The sequence below is a fragment of the Helianthus annuus genome, chromosome 6, assembly GCF_002127325.2.
Source record: "Helianthus annuus cultivar XRQ/B chromosome 6, HanXRQr2.0-SUNRISE, whole genome shotgun sequence".
NCBI lineage: Eukaryota > Viridiplantae > Streptophyta > Magnoliopsida > Asterales > Asteraceae > Helianthus > Helianthus annuus.
This window is the reverse complement of record NC_035438.2, coordinates 62360985-62382681: the sequence shown is the minus strand read 5'-3', so window position 1 is coordinate 62382681 and position 21697 is coordinate 62360985. Positions and strand designations below refer to the sequence as shown.

The 21697-nt window shown below is 35.8% G+C and overlaps 2 protein-coding genes across 2 annotated transcripts; one reads left to right on the top strand and one right to left on the bottom strand.

Annotated features, from left to right (window-relative positions):
* Positions 1 to 14013: 14013 nt before the first annotated feature.
* Positions 14014 to 16878, top strand: LOC110864564 (protein FAR1-RELATED SEQUENCE 5-like). Its single transcript, XM_022113665.2, has 5 exons — positions 14014 to 14083; positions 14176 to 14986; positions 15094 to 15352; positions 15465 to 16028; positions 16120 to 16878. The coding sequence occupies exons 2-5, from the start codon at positions 14280 to 14282 to the stop codon at positions 16876 to 16878; spliced, it is 2289 nt and encodes a 762-aa protein (XP_021969357.1). The 5' UTR covers positions 14014 to 14083; positions 14176 to 14279.
* Positions 16879 to 18216: 1338 nt separating this feature from the next.
* LOC118479567 lies at positions 18217 to 21696 on the bottom strand. Its single transcript, XM_035974152.1, has 5 exons — positions 21248 to 21696; positions 19871 to 20490; positions 19544 to 19724; positions 19215 to 19463; positions 18217 to 18627 (listed from the first exon to the last, which is right to left on the bottom strand). The coding sequence occupies exons 1-5, from the start codon at positions 21413 to 21415 to the stop codon at positions 18217 to 18219; spliced, it is 1629 nt and encodes a 542-aa protein (XP_035830045.1). The 5' UTR covers positions 21416 to 21696.
* Position 21697: the final 1 nt, after the last annotated feature.

Genomic DNA, 21697 nt, shown 5'->3' with positions numbered 1-21697 from the left:
ATGACTAAACTCTGGACTTGCCAGAACTCCCAAGTTGTTAATCATGGAACAGGAATCGGCATCATTCTTGAATATGTTTTTTTGAAAAACTTACAAATGGTAAAACTTAAAATCGTCATATTTGGATTTACAAGTGGTATGGTTGATAAGTGAACATACAAGTGTTTGTTCCTACAAGTGGTTGAAAAAGAGGTTTTCACCTACAAGTGGTTAATCAAGGTCATTAAGTTGAACTTGATTTAACTTTCATGCAAGTGATTGAAAAACACTGTGATGAAACCCCTAACCTACAAGTGGTTTATGAAATCAACAAAACTAATTTTCCGAAAAAACCATTTTGATTAAAACAAACTTAAGTGTTTTGAAATCATAATGGGAAAATAGTTTGTTGTCAGGGGGAGTTCTGATTGTTTATGCCAAGTGGATGGCGAATTGAAGCTAATCATATCAGTTTGTCATTCTTGTACAGTTTATGTTCAAAATTTTCTTTAAATTGTTTTGAATTTTAGGGGGAGTAAGAAAAGATCAGAAAATCTAAAAACATTAGAAATTTTGAAAAAGTCAAAAACATCGAAAAATTAAAAACGAGTTTTGTTCTGAAAAAGAGGAAATGATAGTACATCAGTGGACTATCATAACACGCTAAAGAATTGGTAAGTCAAATGTGATAAACGATCTCACTGATGATCTGTCAGTAGGTTTTTATACATTCAGTAGATTGTTTTCGAGATATAAACCTAAATATCATAACTTACTTATTTCGTGGGGAACATCTCTCGGATATATAGGTAACCCCTGAAATCTTGTTTGAAGGGCTTTCTATTTCTGACATACTAGGTCTTTGTGCGTGATGATATCTGGGGTATTATACCAGGACTTCTGATTTTGCGGAAGCAATAGTCTAGTCCTCGTATAATGCTCTGCACAACTTTAATCTTAAAGCCCACCCTCAGCATAAAAAATGATGAAACATTGAAAAATGCTAATCCTGTGCTGTTGAAGAAAATATCCCTAAACGAGACACACCTAAAGTCGAGCCATTATCTCTTTGTCTGAACAAAAGTTCTAACCTGAGCTCTCATGGTCTCGCATTACCTGTTTACAGATATCATTAGTGTACACTCACCTGTAAGACTGAATATAGAGTCTGGATACGGGAGTATATTCTAAGGTGGGACATGCGAATAAGTGTAAGTCAATTAAAACACTAATCTCGTATCTCGAAACAGTTGAACTTTGTGTGAAAATTTAAGTGGATCAGTATACTGACAATCTAAGTGAATCGTTTAGAACTTAAAATGATTAAAGCTTAACGGTGTTAGTGATTTGTCTCATAAACTGATATGATCCTCTTACACAAACTCACAAAAATATTGTTTGTAAATATTTCTTTAATGCATTTCTTTATAAACAAAAAATCCAAAAATATTTTCAGTGTGTTTTAGCATAAAATTTTGAAAAATCAAAAAGATTTATTTCATCTTATTTTCGACAACTGATGTTGAAAAGCTGATTTTCAAAATTCCAAGTGCTAAACATGATGAACAACAGGGTTGGGAGAGTTTTTTTTTGAAAGAATTAAGATTGATTTTACAAGTGATGTATCAGTGATGATAAATGTTAAATCATTTCAAATGATGTCTACAAGTTGGTTTCTAAATTTGTCAAATTTTAAATTTGTGAAATTTATTGTGAGGTAGAGTTTATGCAGGTAAAAGTAGCCAGGTACCAGATCCTGTGGATACGAAAAGCCAGATTTCTGATTCTGTTGCTAAGTAGAGACAGGCTACGTTTCTGAACCTGTGAAAGCGTTGAAAGAGCCAGGTTTTCGATCTTGTGCATTCCAGACTGCGATCCCAGCTTATCGAAAGGGGGAGTCTGAAGATGTAAGAGCCAAGTTCAGATCCTGGAACTATGTTCAAGATAGATCCTGCTGATACTGAAGAACTTAAGGAATCAAGAGATCTGATCAAGAGAAGATAGAGTCAGGTTGCGATTTTGAAAGAGAGAAAGAGAAGAAGAGATAGAGATTGAGGATGCTTACACTGTCAGATACTTTGGAGAGAGCGTGAAGACTGATAAAGACTGAAGACTTTGAAGACTCGACACCGAAGACTTCGTCAACATCCAAGTGGGAGTCTGTTGGTGCATATGTCTGTCGACTTTGTCTTGTATCGAGTCTTGTGATAGGTTAGATAGATCAGGGGACGTTTTATGAGAAAAATAGAAAACATATATGAAGAAGCCATTTCGCACGAAATGGAAGTGTCCATTTCGTACGAAATGAGAATGGTCATCTCGTGTGAGGCCATCTCGTGTGAAATGGCAGTGCCTATATATAGTTGCCTTGTTCAATTCATTTGTAACTTTTCTGATTCCGGCACCAAGGTGCTGCCGAAGTGTCTCCTGCATTGTAATACGATCTGATATCAATATAAGGGACAACTAAAGTGATTCTGTGTGCATTTCAGCTGAAATAACTCTGATATGTCTGTTTCCGCCTTTCGTATTGGACGAGATCTCTTCTGAACGACTCGTTTGGTCGTGCAAACGATCCTACACTCATTTTGGAGACGAGACGTTTAAACAAACTTTTTTAAATCATATAGAGTTAATTGCCCGGATAGTCCCTGTGGTTTCACGTTTTTTCACGTTTAGTCCCCACCTTTTGATAATAGTAGGTATGCTCCCTATGGTTTGTTATTTTGTTACTCGGATAGTCCCCTGAGTAAATGCCAGGGGAGTATTCGAGCAACTAAATGACAAACCATAGGGAGCATACCTGCTATTTCCAAAAGGTGGCGATTAAACGTGAAAAAACGTTAAACCACAGGGACCATCCGGGCAATTAACTCTAAATAATATAATCATTTCTAACAACATGTTAGGAAATGAAACGTTTACAAAAAAACATATTGTTTACACTAATAAACCCGATCTAACACAGATGTTAGAAAAATTAAAGATTCCAAAATCATTTCAAAACCAAACGTTCGAACCATAAACCATTCGTTTTTGTATCACGGCATAGGATTTAAGATTGTAACACAATCTCGATAAATCCAAACATAACAAATTGTACCACATACCTATTTCTCAAAGCAATATTTATAAGATAATAATCTCCTTGTTGGTGCATCCGTCTGTCGCCTACGTCTTGTATCGAGTCTTGAATAGAGATAGGTAGATTAGGGCTCGGGAATCAAGGAAATGATCTTGTAAGTGACTCCGCTTGAATGACAAGATGTCATTTCAAGCGAAATACCATATAATCTTGATTCCGCTTGAAATCATGTTCGAGATGATGACATCATAGTACAAGTGGTATCAGAGCATTAAGTTGAAATTGATTAATCTATCATTCAAAAGTTTTGGTAAACAAAGTGATGAAGTGACCCCAAACCTACAAGTGGTTAATAAACAAACTAATTTTTCGGAAAAACCATTTTGATTAAAACAAACTTAAGTGTTTTGAAATCATAATGGGAAAATAGTTTGTTGTGAGGGGGAGTTCTGATTGTTTATGCCAAGTGGACGGAGAATTGAGGCAATTTGATATCAGTTGTCATGTTCTTGTACAGTTTGTTTTAAATTTTCTTTATATATGTTTGAATTTTAGGGGGAGTAAAAATTTTAGAAAATCCAAAAATATTAGAAAATTTTAAAACGCCAAAAACATGATAAAATGAAAAATGAGTTTTTGTTGCATAAAAGAGGAAATGATAGTACATCAGTGGACTATCACAACATGCTAAAGAAATGTATAGTAAAATGTGATAAACAATCTCGTTGTGGATGTGCCAGTAGGTTTTTGCACATTTAGTAGATTGTGACGAGATATAAACCTAAATTTCAAAACTTGCTTATCTCGTGGGAAACATTTCTTGGATATATGGGTAACCCTCGAAATCTTGTTTGAAAGGTCCCTCTTTCTGAGATACTAGGTCTTTATACTCAGTGATATCTGGGGTATTATTCCGGGACTTCTGCTGAATGAAAATTCTGACCTAGTCCCCGTATAATACTTTCTGCAAATGCTTGAAACATAGCACAGCCCTCAGCAAAAATGATTAAACAATAAAATTGATAATCATTGCTGTTGAAGAAAAGATCCTCTAAAGGGGACACACCAAAAGTCGAAGCCATCATCTCTCTGCGTATACGGAAGTATCGACCTGAGCTCTCACGGCCCTCGCAATTTAACCCCTTTAAAGATATCATCTGTGGTATACTCACCTGTAAGACTGAATATTGGGATCTGGATACGGGAGTATATTCAAGTAATGGGACACGCGAATGAGTTTAAGTATCTAAGACACTAATTTCGTATCTCGGAACAATTGAAATTTGTGTGAAAATTTAAGTGGACCAATATACTGACAATCTAGGTGAATTGTTTAGAACTTAAAATGAAATCAAGCTTAACGGTGTTGGTGATGTGTCTCAAAAACTGATATGATCCTCTTGCATGAACTCACAAAAATATTGTCTGTAAATAGTTTCTTTACTGCATTTATATTCATTAAAAAAAATCCAAAAAGATTTCAGTGTGTTTTAGCATACATTTTGAAAAATCCAAAAAGATTTTCAACAACTGGTGTTGAAAAGCTGACGTTCAAAATTCCAAGTGCTAAACTTGATGAACAGGTTTGGATAAAGAGTGAGTGAAAATGATTGTATTTTTCAAGAGATTTTCAGAAGATAAATCATTTTTGAATATTTTGTGCAAATAGTTTCTAAATTTTAAAGATTTAATCTTTGAGGAACTTATGTGTGTGGTAGAGAATTTGCAGATATGAAGATTGACTAAAGTCAGATTCCGATATCTGAGCAGATGGTGATTTCCAGACGACGATCCCAGCACATTGAGAGGGGGAGTCTGAAGGCATCAAGAGAGAATTTTGAAGATGCAGATTGCCAGGTTGAGATTCTGGAATAGAAAAGATAAAGATTGATTAAGGATTCTTACAATGGAGAATACTTCGGAGAGAAGCACGAAGACTGATAAAGACTGAAGGTTTGACAACCGAAGACTCGACACTGAAGACTCCGTCAACATCCGAGGGGGAGTTTGTTGGTGCATCCGTATGTCGCCTACGTCTTGTATCGAGTCTTGAATAGAGATAGGTAGATTAGGGCTCGGAATCAAGGAAATGATCTTGTAAGTGATTCCGCTTGAAATGACAAGATGTCATTTCAAGCGAAATACCATATAATCCTGATTCCGCTCGAAGTTGTAATTGCCTGATTTTGCTTGAGTTGATTGTGTTGATTCCGCTTGAACCGAACATGATACGTTCAAGCGGAATAGCATGCCCTATAAATAGGTAGTTGGAGCGATATCAGTCAGTAGTTGTTGTCTTCCGGTTTGCCACAAAGTGCTGCCGAAGTGTTGTCGTGCATGTAAAAAGCTTTCTGATCAATAAAAACAACAGATTAAAGTGAATACAGCTGGAATAACGCTAATTCATTAGTTTCCGCCTCTTGAATTGGTGAAAAACTCTTCTGATCGACTCGTTCGGGTCAGAAAACGATCCTACACTCCTAACAATATTTTTTTTATTGTAAATCATTTCATGATCCCAAAATCCTTATATATAAGATTTTAAGATTGTAACAACAATCTCACCAAATATGTTTTAAGTTTGTAGAACATGGGTATTAATAAAATTATATAATTAAATATAAAAATAGTAAAGATACTCTCTTTACATATCTAGAAAATTGTAGTAACCATACCGTGTACAAATTCTAACAAAGATAACTTTGCCCGTGTCTTCTTGTATGGTCCGTTGTGTAGTCTTCAACAAACTCTTGAATCGCATCTTGTTGTACAATTCGTTGTGTAGGCTTCAGTGAGGTCTTGAATCACGTCTTCACTTAAGAGCTTATCCCATATGAAGAGTTAGTAAATAATTATAATTTCACTAAATTTCCAAAATAGATTACCTATTAAGGTATTGTGTAATAAGTCTCCTTTTTACCTCTTATTTTCTCAGGTGCCTAACTACAACAACTTCTGAGCTTCTTTTTGTAAAGTTTTCCCTTATCTTCGTGATTATGCCAAAATAAGCTCTCACCACAAAGTCTTATGTGCATCTTTATCGGATATAGCTCCCAATACAAGGGCTACAGATGTTTTGGTTAGTCACCTTCGAGTTTTTGTCACACACCATGGCCGTTTTGAGAAGCAATGTTTTACTTTTCTGGGTGTTAACTCTACAAAAGAATTAAATCTATTGAAGCACACAAGTTTCTTAATTAGAAGACAACTCTTTGTCTTCTGTTTCTTTGAAACCAAATCAAACGTCACACAAGTCCAAATATTCATCATGTCATGAACCTTGCTTTGTTTTACCGTTTTTCCATTAAGTTTGTACTAACCCGATTCTCCCGTAGGATGGAGTAATAGAATTTACAAAAGAAGCTGTCAGCAACTTATTTAAAGAAAATGACACGTTTCATCATTTATTTATCATGTCTGTATATCCCAAAACAAAACGGACATATTGAAAGGAAACATCTACATATATTGTTGGTGATAACTGCTAACTAACTTCCGTTAATCTTTGGTTTAATCTATAGAGCAACCAACCAACACGCATTCACGGTTTTGTGGTCGTTGGCCCGAAACAGAAAAACGAATCAAGAAAGCCCAAACCAAATTAACTGAAGTACATATAAATAAAAAATTAAGCCCAATTGGTTAATGCAACTAGAATCGGGCTACACCATCCACCCTATTGTCCATCTTGCATTCATGGTAAAGAACCGTGTAGAACACAAACAAAAAAACATCGAACCCAGTCACAAAAGGCATTTTTAAATCCCACATTTCTTTAATTGCCCATTCGTCAAATATCAAGGAAGAGGTATCAAAATACTTTTTAAACACTCTGTTATCAGTTTATATTCTAAGAAGTTGATGGTAAAAAGGGCAGGCAGCTACCAAGAGTTGCCTTTCTCATGTGTGCATGTGCATGTTCTCCCATATACTCATATAAAAATGTTCTTTTCTATTTGTATGTATGTGTTGTCCTATCCTGACAATTGGTCCTCATGACCGGGCTCACATATAATGATAAGAAAATTTGTTCATCGTGGTGCCCACTTTTAGCCTTAGGCACACACACATGAGCACACGTAGAGATCAAGGATATTACCTAGAAATGTAATGCACTTTATTTATAAGATTCGGAAGCATGGGCGTAATTCATTTGTAAAATATGTAAATTTAAATAAAAAAACTTGTTCGTAATAATAAACTCGCGTGCGTTGCGGCGCGGGTACATCGCAAATATTGAATGGATTATTCCAAATGTTATGTGATGTGTTAACCATATGAAAACGTATATTTCAATGACGTGTCTGATTGAACTCAATGTCACCTATATAAGCATTGTGATTGGATCAACACCTAAAGTAAATTGAGTTTATAACGTACAATCATAACGTATTATATGTGACTAGGGGTGTTCAAAAAAATCCGGATCCGAAACTGAATCCGAAATATCCGAAAATCCGTATCCGAAATATCCGAAATTTCGGATATCCGGAAATTCGGATATCCGAAAATCGGATAAACCGAATTTTCGGATTTGGATTCGGATATGAATTTCAAAAATTTCGGATAATCCGATTATCCGATATCCGAAAACTAATTATTTTTTTATAAATATATATAGTATATGAGCATTATATTTTCTTTGAAGTATTGTAAGAGTTAGTAAAAAAATATTAAATAATTGTATTCGTGTGAATTTATTGATTGTTTTTAGTTTTAAATGTTGTAAATTTATAAAATCGAATATAAGTTTAGTTTTAATCTATACACGAAACGGATTTTTGATTTTTTTTTATAAATTCGGATATCCGTTTGGATATCCGAATCCGTATCCGAAATTTCGGATATCCGAAAATCGGATATCCGAAATTTCGGATACGGATTCGGATATCAATATTCACTATCCGAAATTTTCGGATATCCGGTTTTCGGATATCCGAAAACCAGATAATCCGATCTTGAACACCCCTGTATGTGACCCGACTCACCATCAGATTTCTTATATAAAACATCAGATTCTATGAAGCAAACATAAACCACTAAGTGGATCATGACTCGCTAAGGTTCTAAGTTATAACTTAAAGGTCTTGGGTTCGAATCTTGCAAGAGACATTTTTTTAACACATCATCATATTTGCTTTTAAATACATCATTTCTGGTTAAATCCGTCATATTTCAAAATATATATGAAAAAGTGGTATAGTTAAACAAGTCTTAGGACTTAGGAACTAGAGGTATGGGGTTCAACCCTAGTGACATTATTTTTATCAAATTTTCTGATTTTTGAATCAGATTTCTGATTGTAACATCAGATATCTTGTTTAAATAATCAGATTTTATAAGATAAACATAAATGATTAAATGGCATGCTGGTTAAGCATTTTAACTCATAACCTGTAGGTCACAAGTTCAAATCTTGTAACTAACATTTATTTTTAACTAATATGTATTTTATTTAAACCTATAATTAATGTTTATTTACTTAATATATTTTCATAATTACGATTATACAACTAAAAATAACATTATTGTTCCTTAGTAAATATAAATATAAATTTAAAAATATGGATGATAATTATTTTTTTAAAATAAGCAAACCTAATTTATATAAATGATTACTTAAACAAACTTGAGTATTTAAACTAGACATGGATTAAACAAGATCTCTAAACAAACGAATATATATATTTTATATTGACGAACACAACCTTATGAAATATATGGACATGATGTAGGTTTATACGAACACGCTTTGAGAAATTCTTACCCTTTCGTTATTGTTATCTTGTTCGATTGTTTATGAAACCCATAATGTACATATCCTTACCCCCTTTCCATTTTGTTATTTTATTCAATTGTTTATAACCCGTTGACTATCATTTCTTTTGGAACTCCTAGCATCTTTCAAATATCAATCCTTTCACTGTCAATTCGTTACTTTTTCAGACTTGAAATTTGACTTGATATCATGCTATAGGATTATAATTATATTGTACTCATTATCGCATGTTCCGATACCGATTATATGGTTATTGTTTACTGTTAAACGAAATTACTGCTTATGACTAACCATGTTCTGTTCCCCTGAGTTCTACATTTCTCGTCGAGTGTCCCACGAGCACGTTATTGAGGCATCGATAACGTGTGCTCCTTCCGTGACAGAGAGATTCGTTTACGACGTTCCTAGGTACAAGTATGGTGCATGGCTACTAGGAGGCATATGGATTGATTGTAAAATTATTGTTACTGAGGTAGATGGTTTGTGTATACCCACACCCATCATACTTATTACTGTTCGACTCGAGGGTACATCTGTATGTTACAAAATGGATTGTGGCTTTATATTGTATCATATTACTGTTACTGGTTATTTTGGTTACTGTTATTATCATTGTTATTGTGATTTGGGCCTATTGTTATGTACTAAGCATTCGGCCTATTTCGTATGTTTTATTTCACCACAGGTTTACATGTTACTTTGAGCAGGGTGAAGAGTGAAGAATTAATCCCAGGATACTAGTTGAAGAAGTTGGTCACTTTCATAAAATGAATATGTGTTTTGGCCTTAGGGCTATGAACTATCTCCTATCTTAATATTAATGGAACTATATCTTATGTTTTCGATCACTGTTTTTACCCATCTGGGTTGGGTTGTTACAACCAACCACCACAACGACAATCAGGGCCCATAAAACCGGTTGCTACAAATACCACAAAGTACAAGATCTCTATAGAGAGTCAGTAGAAAACAGTTAGATAAAAAGTAAGAAATCAACCTCTCACCTTTCTTAATATTGTCGGAGAAGATTTGGAGAGACAAACAAGGGTTGTGTTTCAAAATGGTAAAGCAAAAGCGTAAAGCAACACGCATCAGGAGTAGTACCAAAAACCAAAAATCTTATATCGCAAAAATAAATATGTCACGTACCACATGTTATTCAAATAAAAGTTCACCACAGAAATAACATCATGAAAAGGAGTATTTATGACCTTACAATACCACGTCATGGGACACGTGTTATGAACAGACAATCACACAACTAAGAAGGCATGAAGTACAAAACAATTATGCAACGGCAAAGACTTATGCATAGAATACAAGTACATGAAGCCAAGAAAGGTTGCTACTTAGATATATTTAAATAAATAAAATTGCATATATGACTCAATGATAATGATTATTTCTCCTCTTTAATTTATCAAATTTGGGTATACTCACAGAATTACTGTTTAATTTAGTATGTTTTTATTGGTCAAATTTGGGTATCTCCACCCATTTTATTCTTTTTCATTTCTTTTATGGTTCCTATACAATGAAGAAGGCATAAGGTGGAGGTTTTTTTTATTTTTTTTTTATTTTGTACCACCAAACCATCGAAAGAAGGCTAGCAGTTACAGGTTTTCAGGCGAGGGTGATGTTGAAGTGGACTTGGCCGGTGGTAGGTGGTGCTTAAAAAATGTAGACAGAGAAAGAGAGGAAAAAGGGAAAGTAGATAGAGAGTAGGTTAAGGGGGATATTGTGATGGCAACGATGTGGTGGTGGCGACGGTGATGGTTAACGTGTGGCAGTGGTGGCGGCGGTGGGGGGAGGTAGAGGCGATTTTTAGAGAGAGAATGTAGAAGTTAGGTTTTTTAGAGAAAGAGAGAAGATAAAGAGCGGTGGTTGGATGGTGGTTGACGTTGTAGCAGATGGTGGGGATGGTTGTCGTGGTGGCTGCGTCGATCGGAGTCGAAGTCGCTGTCGGGATCATTGGTGGAGCCGGCGTTTCCTCTTCAATGGTGTTGTGGTGGTGGCAATTAAGTGGTGGTGTTGTGGCAGAGATAGAGTGATGTGCGTGTGATAGAGATAGAAAAGGTTTTGGATGACCACTGACCTGCCCATGATTTTACAAATTCAATTCAAATATCTTAGAGTTAATTGCCAAAATTGTCCCTAAGGTTTGGGCAGGTTTGTCATTTTCATCCAAAATGACACTTTTGTACCAAATTACCCCCAACGTTTGTAACTTTTTGCCATTTTCATCCAAACCACTAACTTAGTTTATTTTTTCTGTTAAGTTGAGGATATTTGGATGAAACTGGCAAATATAAAACCACAGGGACGATTTTGGCAATTTACTCAAACTCTTTTAAATTTCTTTTATTTAATTAATTTTGTTACATATATAATAAAAAAGAATATACATGTAATTTTTATATGAAAAAAATAATAGCTTTGTCACATAATTTTTATAAGTTTTCATCCAACCACTAACTAAATTAGTTTTTCTATTAAGGCGAAGGATGTTTATAAACTAAGACAGAAATTAATTTCTAATTTTTTATATAGATCAGTTTTATAAAAAAATCTACTTAAACCTCTAAATTTTATAAAACTAAAATGCTTGTGACCTTATTGAAAAAGGTCAAATAAAATAGGGTTAATAGATTTAAACACCCCCAACTATGGCCATTTGGCCGATGGCACTCTCAACTTTGACTTTGGCTCACACCACTCCCAACTTAACACATGGGTTGTCATGGCACCCCCTCGTTAAATATTCACTAACTGGGTTAGTTATTTTTGCTGATGTGGCCATTTTGTCCAACGTGGCATGCTAACATGGCCCGTTTTTATGAGATAACATGATGTGTATTGTTATTTATTTTTAATCTGATCCAGAATTTGAACCCCAAATCAGGCTCCACCTTCAACTTCAAATCTGATCCAAAAATTGAACCCCAACCACCACCTCCCTTTCTCCCTTTCTCAAGTTGCAACCCACCGTCACCACCTTCATCACCACAACCGTTGCACCCACCGTCACCACCACAGCTCCACCTTCACCACCACACCCACCCACCTATAAAACCTAAATCAATCCCCAAATCATTAAATTGAACCCCAAATCAGGCAAAACATTCAAAACAAGCTCCACCTTCACCACCACACCCACCCACCTATAAAACCTAAATCAATCCCCAAATCATTAAATTGAACCCCAAATCAGGCAAAACACTCAAAACAAGCTCCACCTTCACCACCACACCCACCCACCTTCACCACCACACCCACCCACCGATTACCGGCCGGCTTCCATCCTCCAATGTAACCCCCACACAACACCCCTCGTTCTCCCTATCTACTCCGACTAACCAGCCGACCATACCCCCTTCCGACACCCTCCTGTTGCAGAACATTTAAACGGTGAAGACACAAGCGACGTATGGCGGTGGTGGAGGTGGAGCCGCGGCGGTGGTGGTGGCCGATGGAGATGTCGGCCGATGAAGGCGACGAAGGCAGTAGCAGCAGCGATGTATGGCGGTGGTGGAGGTGGAGCCTTGTTCGATTCTGTTTTGCTTTGGTTCCGGGTCAACGCTAGCCAAAGACAGATTCATATAGTGTGGCTGTTTTGAGCGGTGGTGGTGTGGCTGTTTCAGATCTGAGCGGTGTTGGTGTGGCTGTTTCAGATATGGCGGTGGTGGAGGTGGAGCTTATATACATGGTAATGGGAGAGGGAGTGGAGATGCAGAAGGGGTGGCGGTGGATGTTAGCAGGTGAGGAAGTGGTGGCGATGATGGTGGCAGTTGTTGGTGGAGAGAGGGAGAGGGAGAGGGAGATGGAGATGCAGAAGGGGAGAACTACATATACACATATTATATATATATATATATATTATTAAATATAATAAATATGAGTAGGAGTTGTGTGGAAAGTCCTATTTTCCTAGAAAGTCTAGGAAGCAATAGTATAGTGACATGTGGCATGGATGTATTTTAACTAGAAGGGCAAACATGTAATTGCATATATTTTTTTTATTTTTGGTAATTATCTCAATTTATATATTTTTGCATGTTTCGTTTTGTAACTGATTTCTATGCATCAAATTCGGGATTGTAGTTTCTTTTCAATCCAAATCTATTCCAAATTCCACGAACACGAAACACACATCTATATATTATAATCCGATCATCCTATTATTCATCAGCAAAGTTCTTATTCTATATTTTTTAAGTCTGAAAGATCATGGCTTCGAACACCCTCGCTGATGTTGCAGATGGTAATTGCAGTTACCTTTTTAGCATTTTTGTATTGTTTTACTATAACCTTTATTCAAAATATTCAGATTGTTCTTGATGCTGTGTTTTAACAGCAGAGTTGTCGAGCTGTATTAAGTACATAAAGATTACACATTGTTTTCATAACCTTGATGATGTGTTTTAACAGCAGAGGTCACCTTGTTAAAATCCACAGTTTTTTTTTTTACGAGCAAGACCATCAAGCTTTGTTGTTGGTGATGTGTTTTAACAGTTATACAGATTCTTATTTGTCTGTGTTTTAACCGTATTGTGTTTAACAAGTTTCCTGTTGCAACAGATATTGAGGTTGTAGTCAAATGTTGTCTGTTAAATAGTGTTGTGTTTTAACAGTTATTGAGCCTGAAGACAATTTTTTTTAATGTTCCAGAGTGGATGTTGTGTTTTAAAAGTAATGTGTTTTACTAGTTATGTGTTCTATTTTAGTTTCTTATTGAATGATGTGTTCTAAATTGACTGTGTTTTACTAGTTATGTGTTCTAATGTAGTTTCTTATTGAATGATGTGTTCTAAATGTACTGTGTTTTACTAGTTACGTGTTATTATTGGATGTTGTGTTTTAAAAGTAATGTGTTTTACTAGTTATGAGTTCTTTTTTGTAGTTTCTTATTAAATGATGTTTTTTTAACTGTAATGTGTTTTACCAATTACTTGTTTCAACAGATGCTGAGGTTGTGCCAAACCATCATCATGTTATTGGTGTTGTGTTTTAATAGTCATACATGTTCAGGGTGTTTTTGTTCATTGTTTCACATGAGTTGGATGATTGTTTGTAGTATGAAGGTCACCCCTTTTTTTACATAGTTGAATGTTGTGTTTTAAATTCCATAGTTGCAGTTTTTTGTTCATGTTTATTTTAAACTCTTTATGTGTAAACATCAGTTTGTTATATGTGATGTGTTTTCAACAGTTGTTGAGTTTGATGTGAATGTTTTTTTATAGGTTCACCTCTTATCATTGAATCGCTGTTTTTTAAGTTGCGTTATGTTTGGTTAGTTATGTGTTTTATACCCTTTTTTTGTCATGTCTTGTAGATGCACCTAATTACCAATTACGTGGTGTTGAACAAGTTTCTCCAAACACCGGAACGAAGAGATATATTCCGGATTCACCCTCTTCGTTGACGCCAGCAGAGGGAATGTTATTCGACACAGTTGATGACGCGTATAACTTTTATAAAACTTATGCAGAAGCGGGAGGTTGGACTGTAAGGAAGGGCACACAGCACGAGAACCGTGGTATTGTTATAAACAAGTACTTTTTCTGTTCAAAGGAGGGTCAAAAAGACTTTCGACCAGTTGATACTTTAGTAGATCAGCCGTCCGATAGGTGGGTACGTAGGGTACCATCAAAAAGGACCGGATGCCAGGCTGCGATCAGAATAAAACTTACCGATGCTAAGAAGTATTTGCTTTATCATTTTATAGAGGCGCACAACCACGATTTTGTGCATGAAGAAGATTTACATCTTCTCAAGGAAAACAGGGGTATTAATCGTGCACACGAAGAGATGATAAACAAGATGTCACATCTCAACATCGGGCCTGTTCGTGCATTTAACATTATGAAGGAAGTGTATGGTGGGTTCGACAAAGTCGGTGCTACCAAAGTCGATTTTAAAAATTTCAAGAAGGAGTTAAATCTTTTTATCGGAGAGTTTGATGCGGAAATGTTTGTCAAGCGTTTGATGAGAAAAAAGGAGTTTTTACCGAACTTCTCTTGTGAATATGAAACCACAGACGAAGGTGTGTTGAAGTGCATTTTTTGGGCCGACGAGGATATGAAGAGAAATTATTATATGTTTGGGGACGTTATATCATTTGATGCTACATACAAGCGTAACAAGTAACTATGAGTTTATTTTTTTACATATTTATTGTGTTTTAAATCTTACTGTGTTATAAATACATCATGATTTGTTTTTTCATCGCTGATTGTGTGTTTTTTTAAAGGTATAACATGATGTTTGTCCCTTTTACTGGGATTGATAATCATAATAGGAACGTGACACTTGGTGCTGCAATTCTCGGTTCGGAAACGGCAGAGACGTATAGCTGGTTACTTAGGGCGATCAAGAACGCATACGGGTACGCGCCTCCTGTAATCGTTACTGACCAAGACCCTGCGATGAAAAGGGCTATAGCTGATGTTTGGCCTGAGTCGAGGCATCGGTTATGTATGTGGCATATCATGGATAAACTCACTACAAAGGTATGGGTTTTATATGGCAGGGTTTTATTTTTTTTTATTTTTTTTTGTGATTTGTTCTGTGTTTTAAAATTAATTTTTTTTTTGTCATTCACGATACAATGTGCCATTTTAGGTTGGGGCTGCCTTATGTTCAAATACAGATTTCAGGAAAAGATTGTCTGCAGTTGTTTGGACTGATTCTCTATTGCCCGAAGCTTTTGAGGCTGAATGGGCCGCTATTATTCATGATTTCGGGTTAACCGACCATGAATGGCTGACGTATATATATGGGCTACGTGAATCATGGATTCCAGCTTACTATCGTGAAGAAGAAATGTCTGGTCTTATGCGGACATCATCTAGGTCCGAAAGCGAGAACCACTTTTTTGGAAAAATTAGCAATCCAAAGTGCACGTTGGTTGAATTTCTTAGCCACTTTGATACGGCTATTGAAGCGCAAAGGCATGAGCACCGAAAAAACGATCATGACACTCGATACACCAACCCTGGAGAGTGGAGTGATTTTGTTCTCGAGAAGCAAGCAGCTCAAATATATACTAGAACTTTATTTTTTGATGTTCAACTCGAGATTCAACATGCTATTCATCGTTGTGCGAGTGTCAGATTAGATCACGTCGGTGATTTCATTAAGTTTTTTATAAAGGATCTCGATCAGCCATGTTCTTCGTACTTTGAGGTGATTGTTTATTTTTTCTTTATGTGGTCTTATTTTTTGTCTATTATTTATTTTTTTATGAACTGTGTTTTATTGATATTAAATGTTACAGGTTATGATACGCGAGGAGGATGTTACTGTTAAGTGTACATGCAACAGGTTTGAGCAGCTTGGGCTGTTTTGTAGTCACATTTTTTGCGTGTTACGGATTCTTGATATAAGGGAGTTTCCTAAACAATATATATTGAGGCGTTGGACGCGTGAAGCTGTTCCAAATAGTTCCCCCGGGTCCATTCTTACGGATGGTGGAAATCCAGATCGTAGTGACGAGGTTAACCGGTGTGTTCGGGAGATTAGTCACGCAACGGAGTATGTCGTTAACAAGCTGATTTCAAATTTTGATAAGTTGTCTGATTTTCGAGACCATATCAAGCAGTTTATGTCAGCCGCGGATGAAGCTCAAATAAATGCACCTCCCAAGACACGACGTAACCGATTTGCTGAACTGCTAGGAGTTGCTCCAGAGAGCACGGCCACTATCCGTGTTCCAGTTGGTACCAGGTTCAAGGGCTGTGGTTCTCATAAACGCCTTAAATCTCAAAAGGAGCGAGCAGTAAGTCAGTCTGGAAGTAAACGTCGTCAATGTTCAGTATGTAAAAAATACGGTCATAACAGAGTAACGTGCTGGAAATACAACGTGGCTGGGGCTGAGGCAGGTTCTTCGCGGAATGCTGGTGGTAATGAAGACACAATTCCTGAAGGAGATGCTGCTATGGTTGTTCAAGGTGATGGTACTGGTTTGAACGATGATGATGATGTGTTTTACACATCTGGAAACGATGCAGATATGGACGATGAGGAGATGGCATAGTAGGATCTTTTTTTATCAATATTTTTCTAAGTACTTTTTGCTGAACTATCCGTTTTTTAGTTTTATTTTTTTATCGTATGTTTGTGTTGAGATTTGGTTTTGGTGATTTTAAGACTGATTTGTATTCGACATTTTATGAAAATAGTTGCTTTAGTGTTTTAGTTTTAAGCTCTTTATGTAGTAGCCATATCTGTTTTACGGGATTCTGGATTTGTTCGTGGGTTTGGCATATTTGTTTACTTCGTTAAAAATGTGTTTTAAACTTGTTTTAGTCCATAAAGTGCAGTTTTCAACTGTGTCTTAAGTACTCACTTTGTTCCAGAGTAACGAGCATACTTTTTAAATGTTAATGTGTTTTAGTAGTCATATGTGTTTTAGCATACTATAAATGTTAAATGTTAACTTTGTTCCAGACAAAACACAAGCCTTTTAAATGTTAATGTGTTTTAACATTTTTGATTTGGATTATGTTCCTTAGAATCCATCCGCCTGTTTTACGTAATGTGTTTTCACAGATATTCGAACCTGAAGTCATTCTTTTGTATACTTGAAGGTTTTTTCAACTATTTAGTTTATGTTATTGATGTTAAAGTGCGTTAACTTGTTTTAATGTATGTTTTCACAGATACTCGAATCTGAAGTCAATCCTTTGTATACTTGAAGGTTGTTGTAAACTATTTAGTTTTTGTATTTGATATTTAAAGTGTTTTAACTTCGTTTTAAGGCATAGACACTTGATGATATAGATAGGTTGCTTACCAGATTTCATTATTGGCACTAAGTATGTAGACTGTGTTTTAAGGGGTCACACAACTGTAACAATGCCTTTTCCAGACAAACCATCAGCCTCTTTAAATGTTAATGTGTTTTAACAATTTTAATTTGGCTTATATTCCTTAGGATCCATCAGCCTGTTATATGTAATGTGTTTTCACAGATATTCGAAGTTGAAGTCAATCTTTTTAATACTTGAAGGTTTTTGTAAACTCTTTAGTTTCTGTATTGATATTAATGTGTTTTAAGTTTGTATTAAGGTACAGATGCTTGATGACATAGATAGGTTGGTTCCCAGATCACATTATTGGCACTGTGTTTTAAGTATCTAGACTGTGTTTTAATAGGTCATAGCACTGTATATCTTTTGTAGATTGAAACAAAGTAATAATATAGCCACAAATTCACAAGGTTCAAGAGGTTCAAAGTTAACATATTTGTACTTGTTAAAGTCATTGAGATAACTGAACAAAACAAACTAACTGGGTTTTAAGAAAATCAGTGCACAATACGTCAACAAACTACCGCTAACAAAGTTTTTTTTCGAGAACATGTCATTTTAAGCTAGTTATCCAATCTTGCAAGGATTGTGTCATAGGCTTTTGATTCTAGCCTCTTTTTTTCATCCGCCGACAACTTGTTATATTTAGCAACCTCGGCTTTAACAAAACCTCTGTACTCGTTTCCTTCACTTAGGAGCATCTTCGTAATGTACTTACGCCGGAGATCATCAATCTCTTTGCTCTGCTTGTATGAAATCTCACCCGCATCAGTGCACTCATTTGAGAATCCGCATTCCCAACCTTTTCCAGATACGCCCTTGTATGTTTCCATATGGCGCATCAGGAAGACGCCACAATCGATTACATTATTTTTTGTACGCCATGGCATTTCCAATCGTACTGGCTCAACCTTATCGATCACCCCGCCCGCCGGATGCCCATTTTTTTCCAAGTACACCGATAAAGCATCACGCTGCACGATAAACAGTTTAAATCAGCGCTTGTGTTTTAAGCTGAATGCATTATAATGATCAACGTAATTAACAAAGAGATAAATTTAAAGTTCTGACTCAGTGTGTTTTAAGCTCTTAATACCGTTATTAAGTATAGGCACAATACTGTAGTAAAGTAATAAAGTAATACACATGTAGAGGCACAATACAACGTAGAATTAAGTAACAGTGTGTTTTAATTTAATATTTATATGTTATTATGTTCTACACTGTGTTTTAAAGATTCACTAGTGCTGCTAACGTATCATTCATTTTATCAAGTGTGTTTTAGCACACTAAACTTATACTTATCATGAAGTGGGTTTTAACACATTAAGTAATAGTTTAAGTAACATTTTAATGTGTTTTAGCACACTAAACTTATAATATCATCATTTAGAGTCATTTTATTATCACATGTGTTTTAACATCAAACCTTATTCATATATATTTTGTAAACATTTTTTTTGCAGTTTTTAATTTGTTGTGTTTATAAAAAAATTGTAATCCAAATGACATGCATTTACATAACACAGGACTTTTGTATTTTATATACAGACGGGCGTACCAATTTTTCCGGCCTTTTTTTGTATTTCGCTTGCATTGAGACATCCTTAGCGCTGTTGTCCAAAACTTCTACCTTCATGTCCTTTAAATTAAAGCATACACAATAGAAATGAGCTTCGTGTAAGACTGGTACAAAGATGAGGGCATGTTCAGGTATCTTTTTGACATCAGCTGAAACTAAAACCGGTTCCATGTTGTCTCCGAACGTTTTTGCTCTTGATTTTGCATTTTTAATGTAGTCGTCTTCATTCTGCATTTCAAATTAATCGTGTTAAACAATATTACTAAAGTTGACAACTTAAATTGCAATTCCAATATGATCAGCCTTACCAACATATTGACTGAACAGAACAGGCGTGCGATGCTTCCCTTTAGCTTGAATTTTTCTTCGTAATTCAACAAATCCGCCCACGCGCTTATTACCAATATGTGCACCTCGATTCCCGGCAATAATGATTCGAGCGGAGATCTCATCACCGGCACTCCTTTCTTAGTTCTGAAGACAACATCCCTAATGTATACAAATGTGTTTTATTAAATGTTTTACAATTTATTCATCAGAATCAGTTTCAAACTGTTGTGAGTATATCGGTGCATTACTATTTTTTCGAATACAATATTAATGTGTTTTACCAAAACAGATGTGTTTTAACATACCACATTGAACCCCAGGCTGAAAACATGTATGAGCTGACGGAGAGCTCAGCGTTTTCAAGCTTTGCCTTAATCGACACTGCCCGCTTCACGTAAGGTGACCTTAGAGCATCGGTCAACTCTGTTTGTCTTTCCGGTCTTATTTTCGGCTTTCCAAGGTCCAGATCGTGTATTAGCCGCCCACGTCTAATTGTATATTCGTACTCTTCCTGTGTTTTCTGGGAGATTGGTGTGACGGCGAGTGCGGTCTTCTCCATTTCTTCAACCTGAGTCTTCTGTGCGGGCGGCTCAATTACTGCAAGCTGAGTCGTCTGCGTGGTTGTCTTGTCAACCGTCTTGCATACCTCTTCGGCCAATGAAGGTGTCCACTGCGACAACTGTGACATATCCAAATTCTCCTTATTTGCCTGTTTTTCCGGTGTTTTATCATCAGGAGTTTGTGGTTGTTCGGTTGTCGTACACGTTGATCCGACCTTTTTCAACTTATCTGTCCACAATTTGTGTACTTCTTTGATTTTTTCACTTTGGGGGTACAATTGGAAACCTTCTGTAAAAGTGTCGGTTATCCTTTTTACACATTCGTCGAATTGATTCAAGAAAACCTCCAACATTCCCGCATGTACCTGAATTACATCATACACACTTTATCATATTCTTATTTCTCCAATTACGCAACGTGTTTTTACCAGGTTATAATGTGTTTTCCCTATCAATATTTGTGGTTCTTTTTTAATTTTTTATGTTGTTTGTGTTTTACCTACCAGCAGTGTGTTTTATTAGCAAACAGAATATGTGTTTTAAATGATCAGGCTGTTAATACTTTAATGTGTTTTACCATTCGTAAAGTGGTTTACCAATCACATAAATGTGTGTTTTAACATTTAGCAGTGTGTTTTACTAATACCAAATATGGTTTAGCAGCAGTGTGTTTTAGCAATCACAAGGTGTATTAAATCAGCATTGGTGCTACTTCCAAACCCTGCACTATGTTTTTACCATTATTAAAAGTGTTTTACCTTTTTGGAAAATGTTATTTTCCAATCATTAGTTTGTTTTTTTTATTATTAGTGTGTTTTTACCAAATAATTATTAAATCAGCATCAGTATTCTGTTTTTACCAAATAATTAGTGTGTTTTAATAATTCCAGTTTAAGTTTTTTGGTTCTGAATGTGTTATTAGCAAACAGAATATGTGTTTTAAATGATCAGGCTGTTAATACTTTAATGTGTTTTACCATTCGTAAAGTGGTTTACCAATAACATAAATGTGTGTTTTAACATTTAGCAGTGTGTTTTACTAATACCAAATATTGTTTTTAGGTAGTATGATTGTGTGGTTTAAGATGTTAAGTGTAAATAATTGGAAAATTAAAAGATTACCTCGTCGCTTTGTGTCGCTGGTGTCGATCCATATTGAGATGCCATAGATGAGCTAATTCCCGGCTGACTTTGTTGTGTTTGTCCCCACTCGCCGGTTTCTCGGTAGTATCTTTCTATATCGGATGTATCTATAATAGGCACTCGTTCCTGGCCAGCTTCTTCATTCATGCAATCTGCGAAATCGGCTTGGAAACCCGCATTAACCGGTATTTCTTCTACAACACGCGCATTTTCCGGACCACTTTCATTTAAAATTTTCTTCTTCCCAGCCTCTCCGGCTTTCGGCAGCTTCTTTTCAGTCTGTTTTTTTTTCGGTGACGGTGAGACCGGAGGTTTACCATGTGCTTTACCGGCCGGCTTTACGAATGTTTTTTTCTTTTTTTCCGGAACACACTTGGTAATGTGTTTTTCAGCCTTCGGTTCATCTTTTTTCTTTGTTTTCACTACTTC

Coding starts and splice junctions, on each gene's coding strand:
- LOC110864564 (XM_022113665.2), top strand. CDS start 14,280: ATGTTATTCGACACAGTTGATGACGCGTATAACTTTTATAAAACTTAT. Junction 14,987..15,093: donor GCTACATACAAGCGTAACAA/GTAACTATGAGT, acceptor GTTTTTTTAAAG/GTATAACATGATGTTTGTCC. Junction 15,353..15,464: donor TGGATAAACTCACTACAAAG/GTATGGGTTTTA, acceptor GTGCCATTTTAG/GTTGGGGCTGCCTTATGTTC.
- LOC118479567 (XM_035974152.1), bottom strand. CDS start 21,415: ATGAATGAAGAAGCTGGCCAGGAACGAGTGCCTATTATAGATACATCC. Junction 19,725..19,870: donor TCAGCCTGGGGTTCAATGTG/GTATGTTAAAAC, acceptor TGTATACATTAG/GGATGTTGTCTTCAGAACTA. Junction 19,464..19,543: donor TCTGTTCAGTCAATATGTTG/GTAAGGCTGATC, acceptor TTTGAAATGCAG/AATGAAGACGACTACATTAA.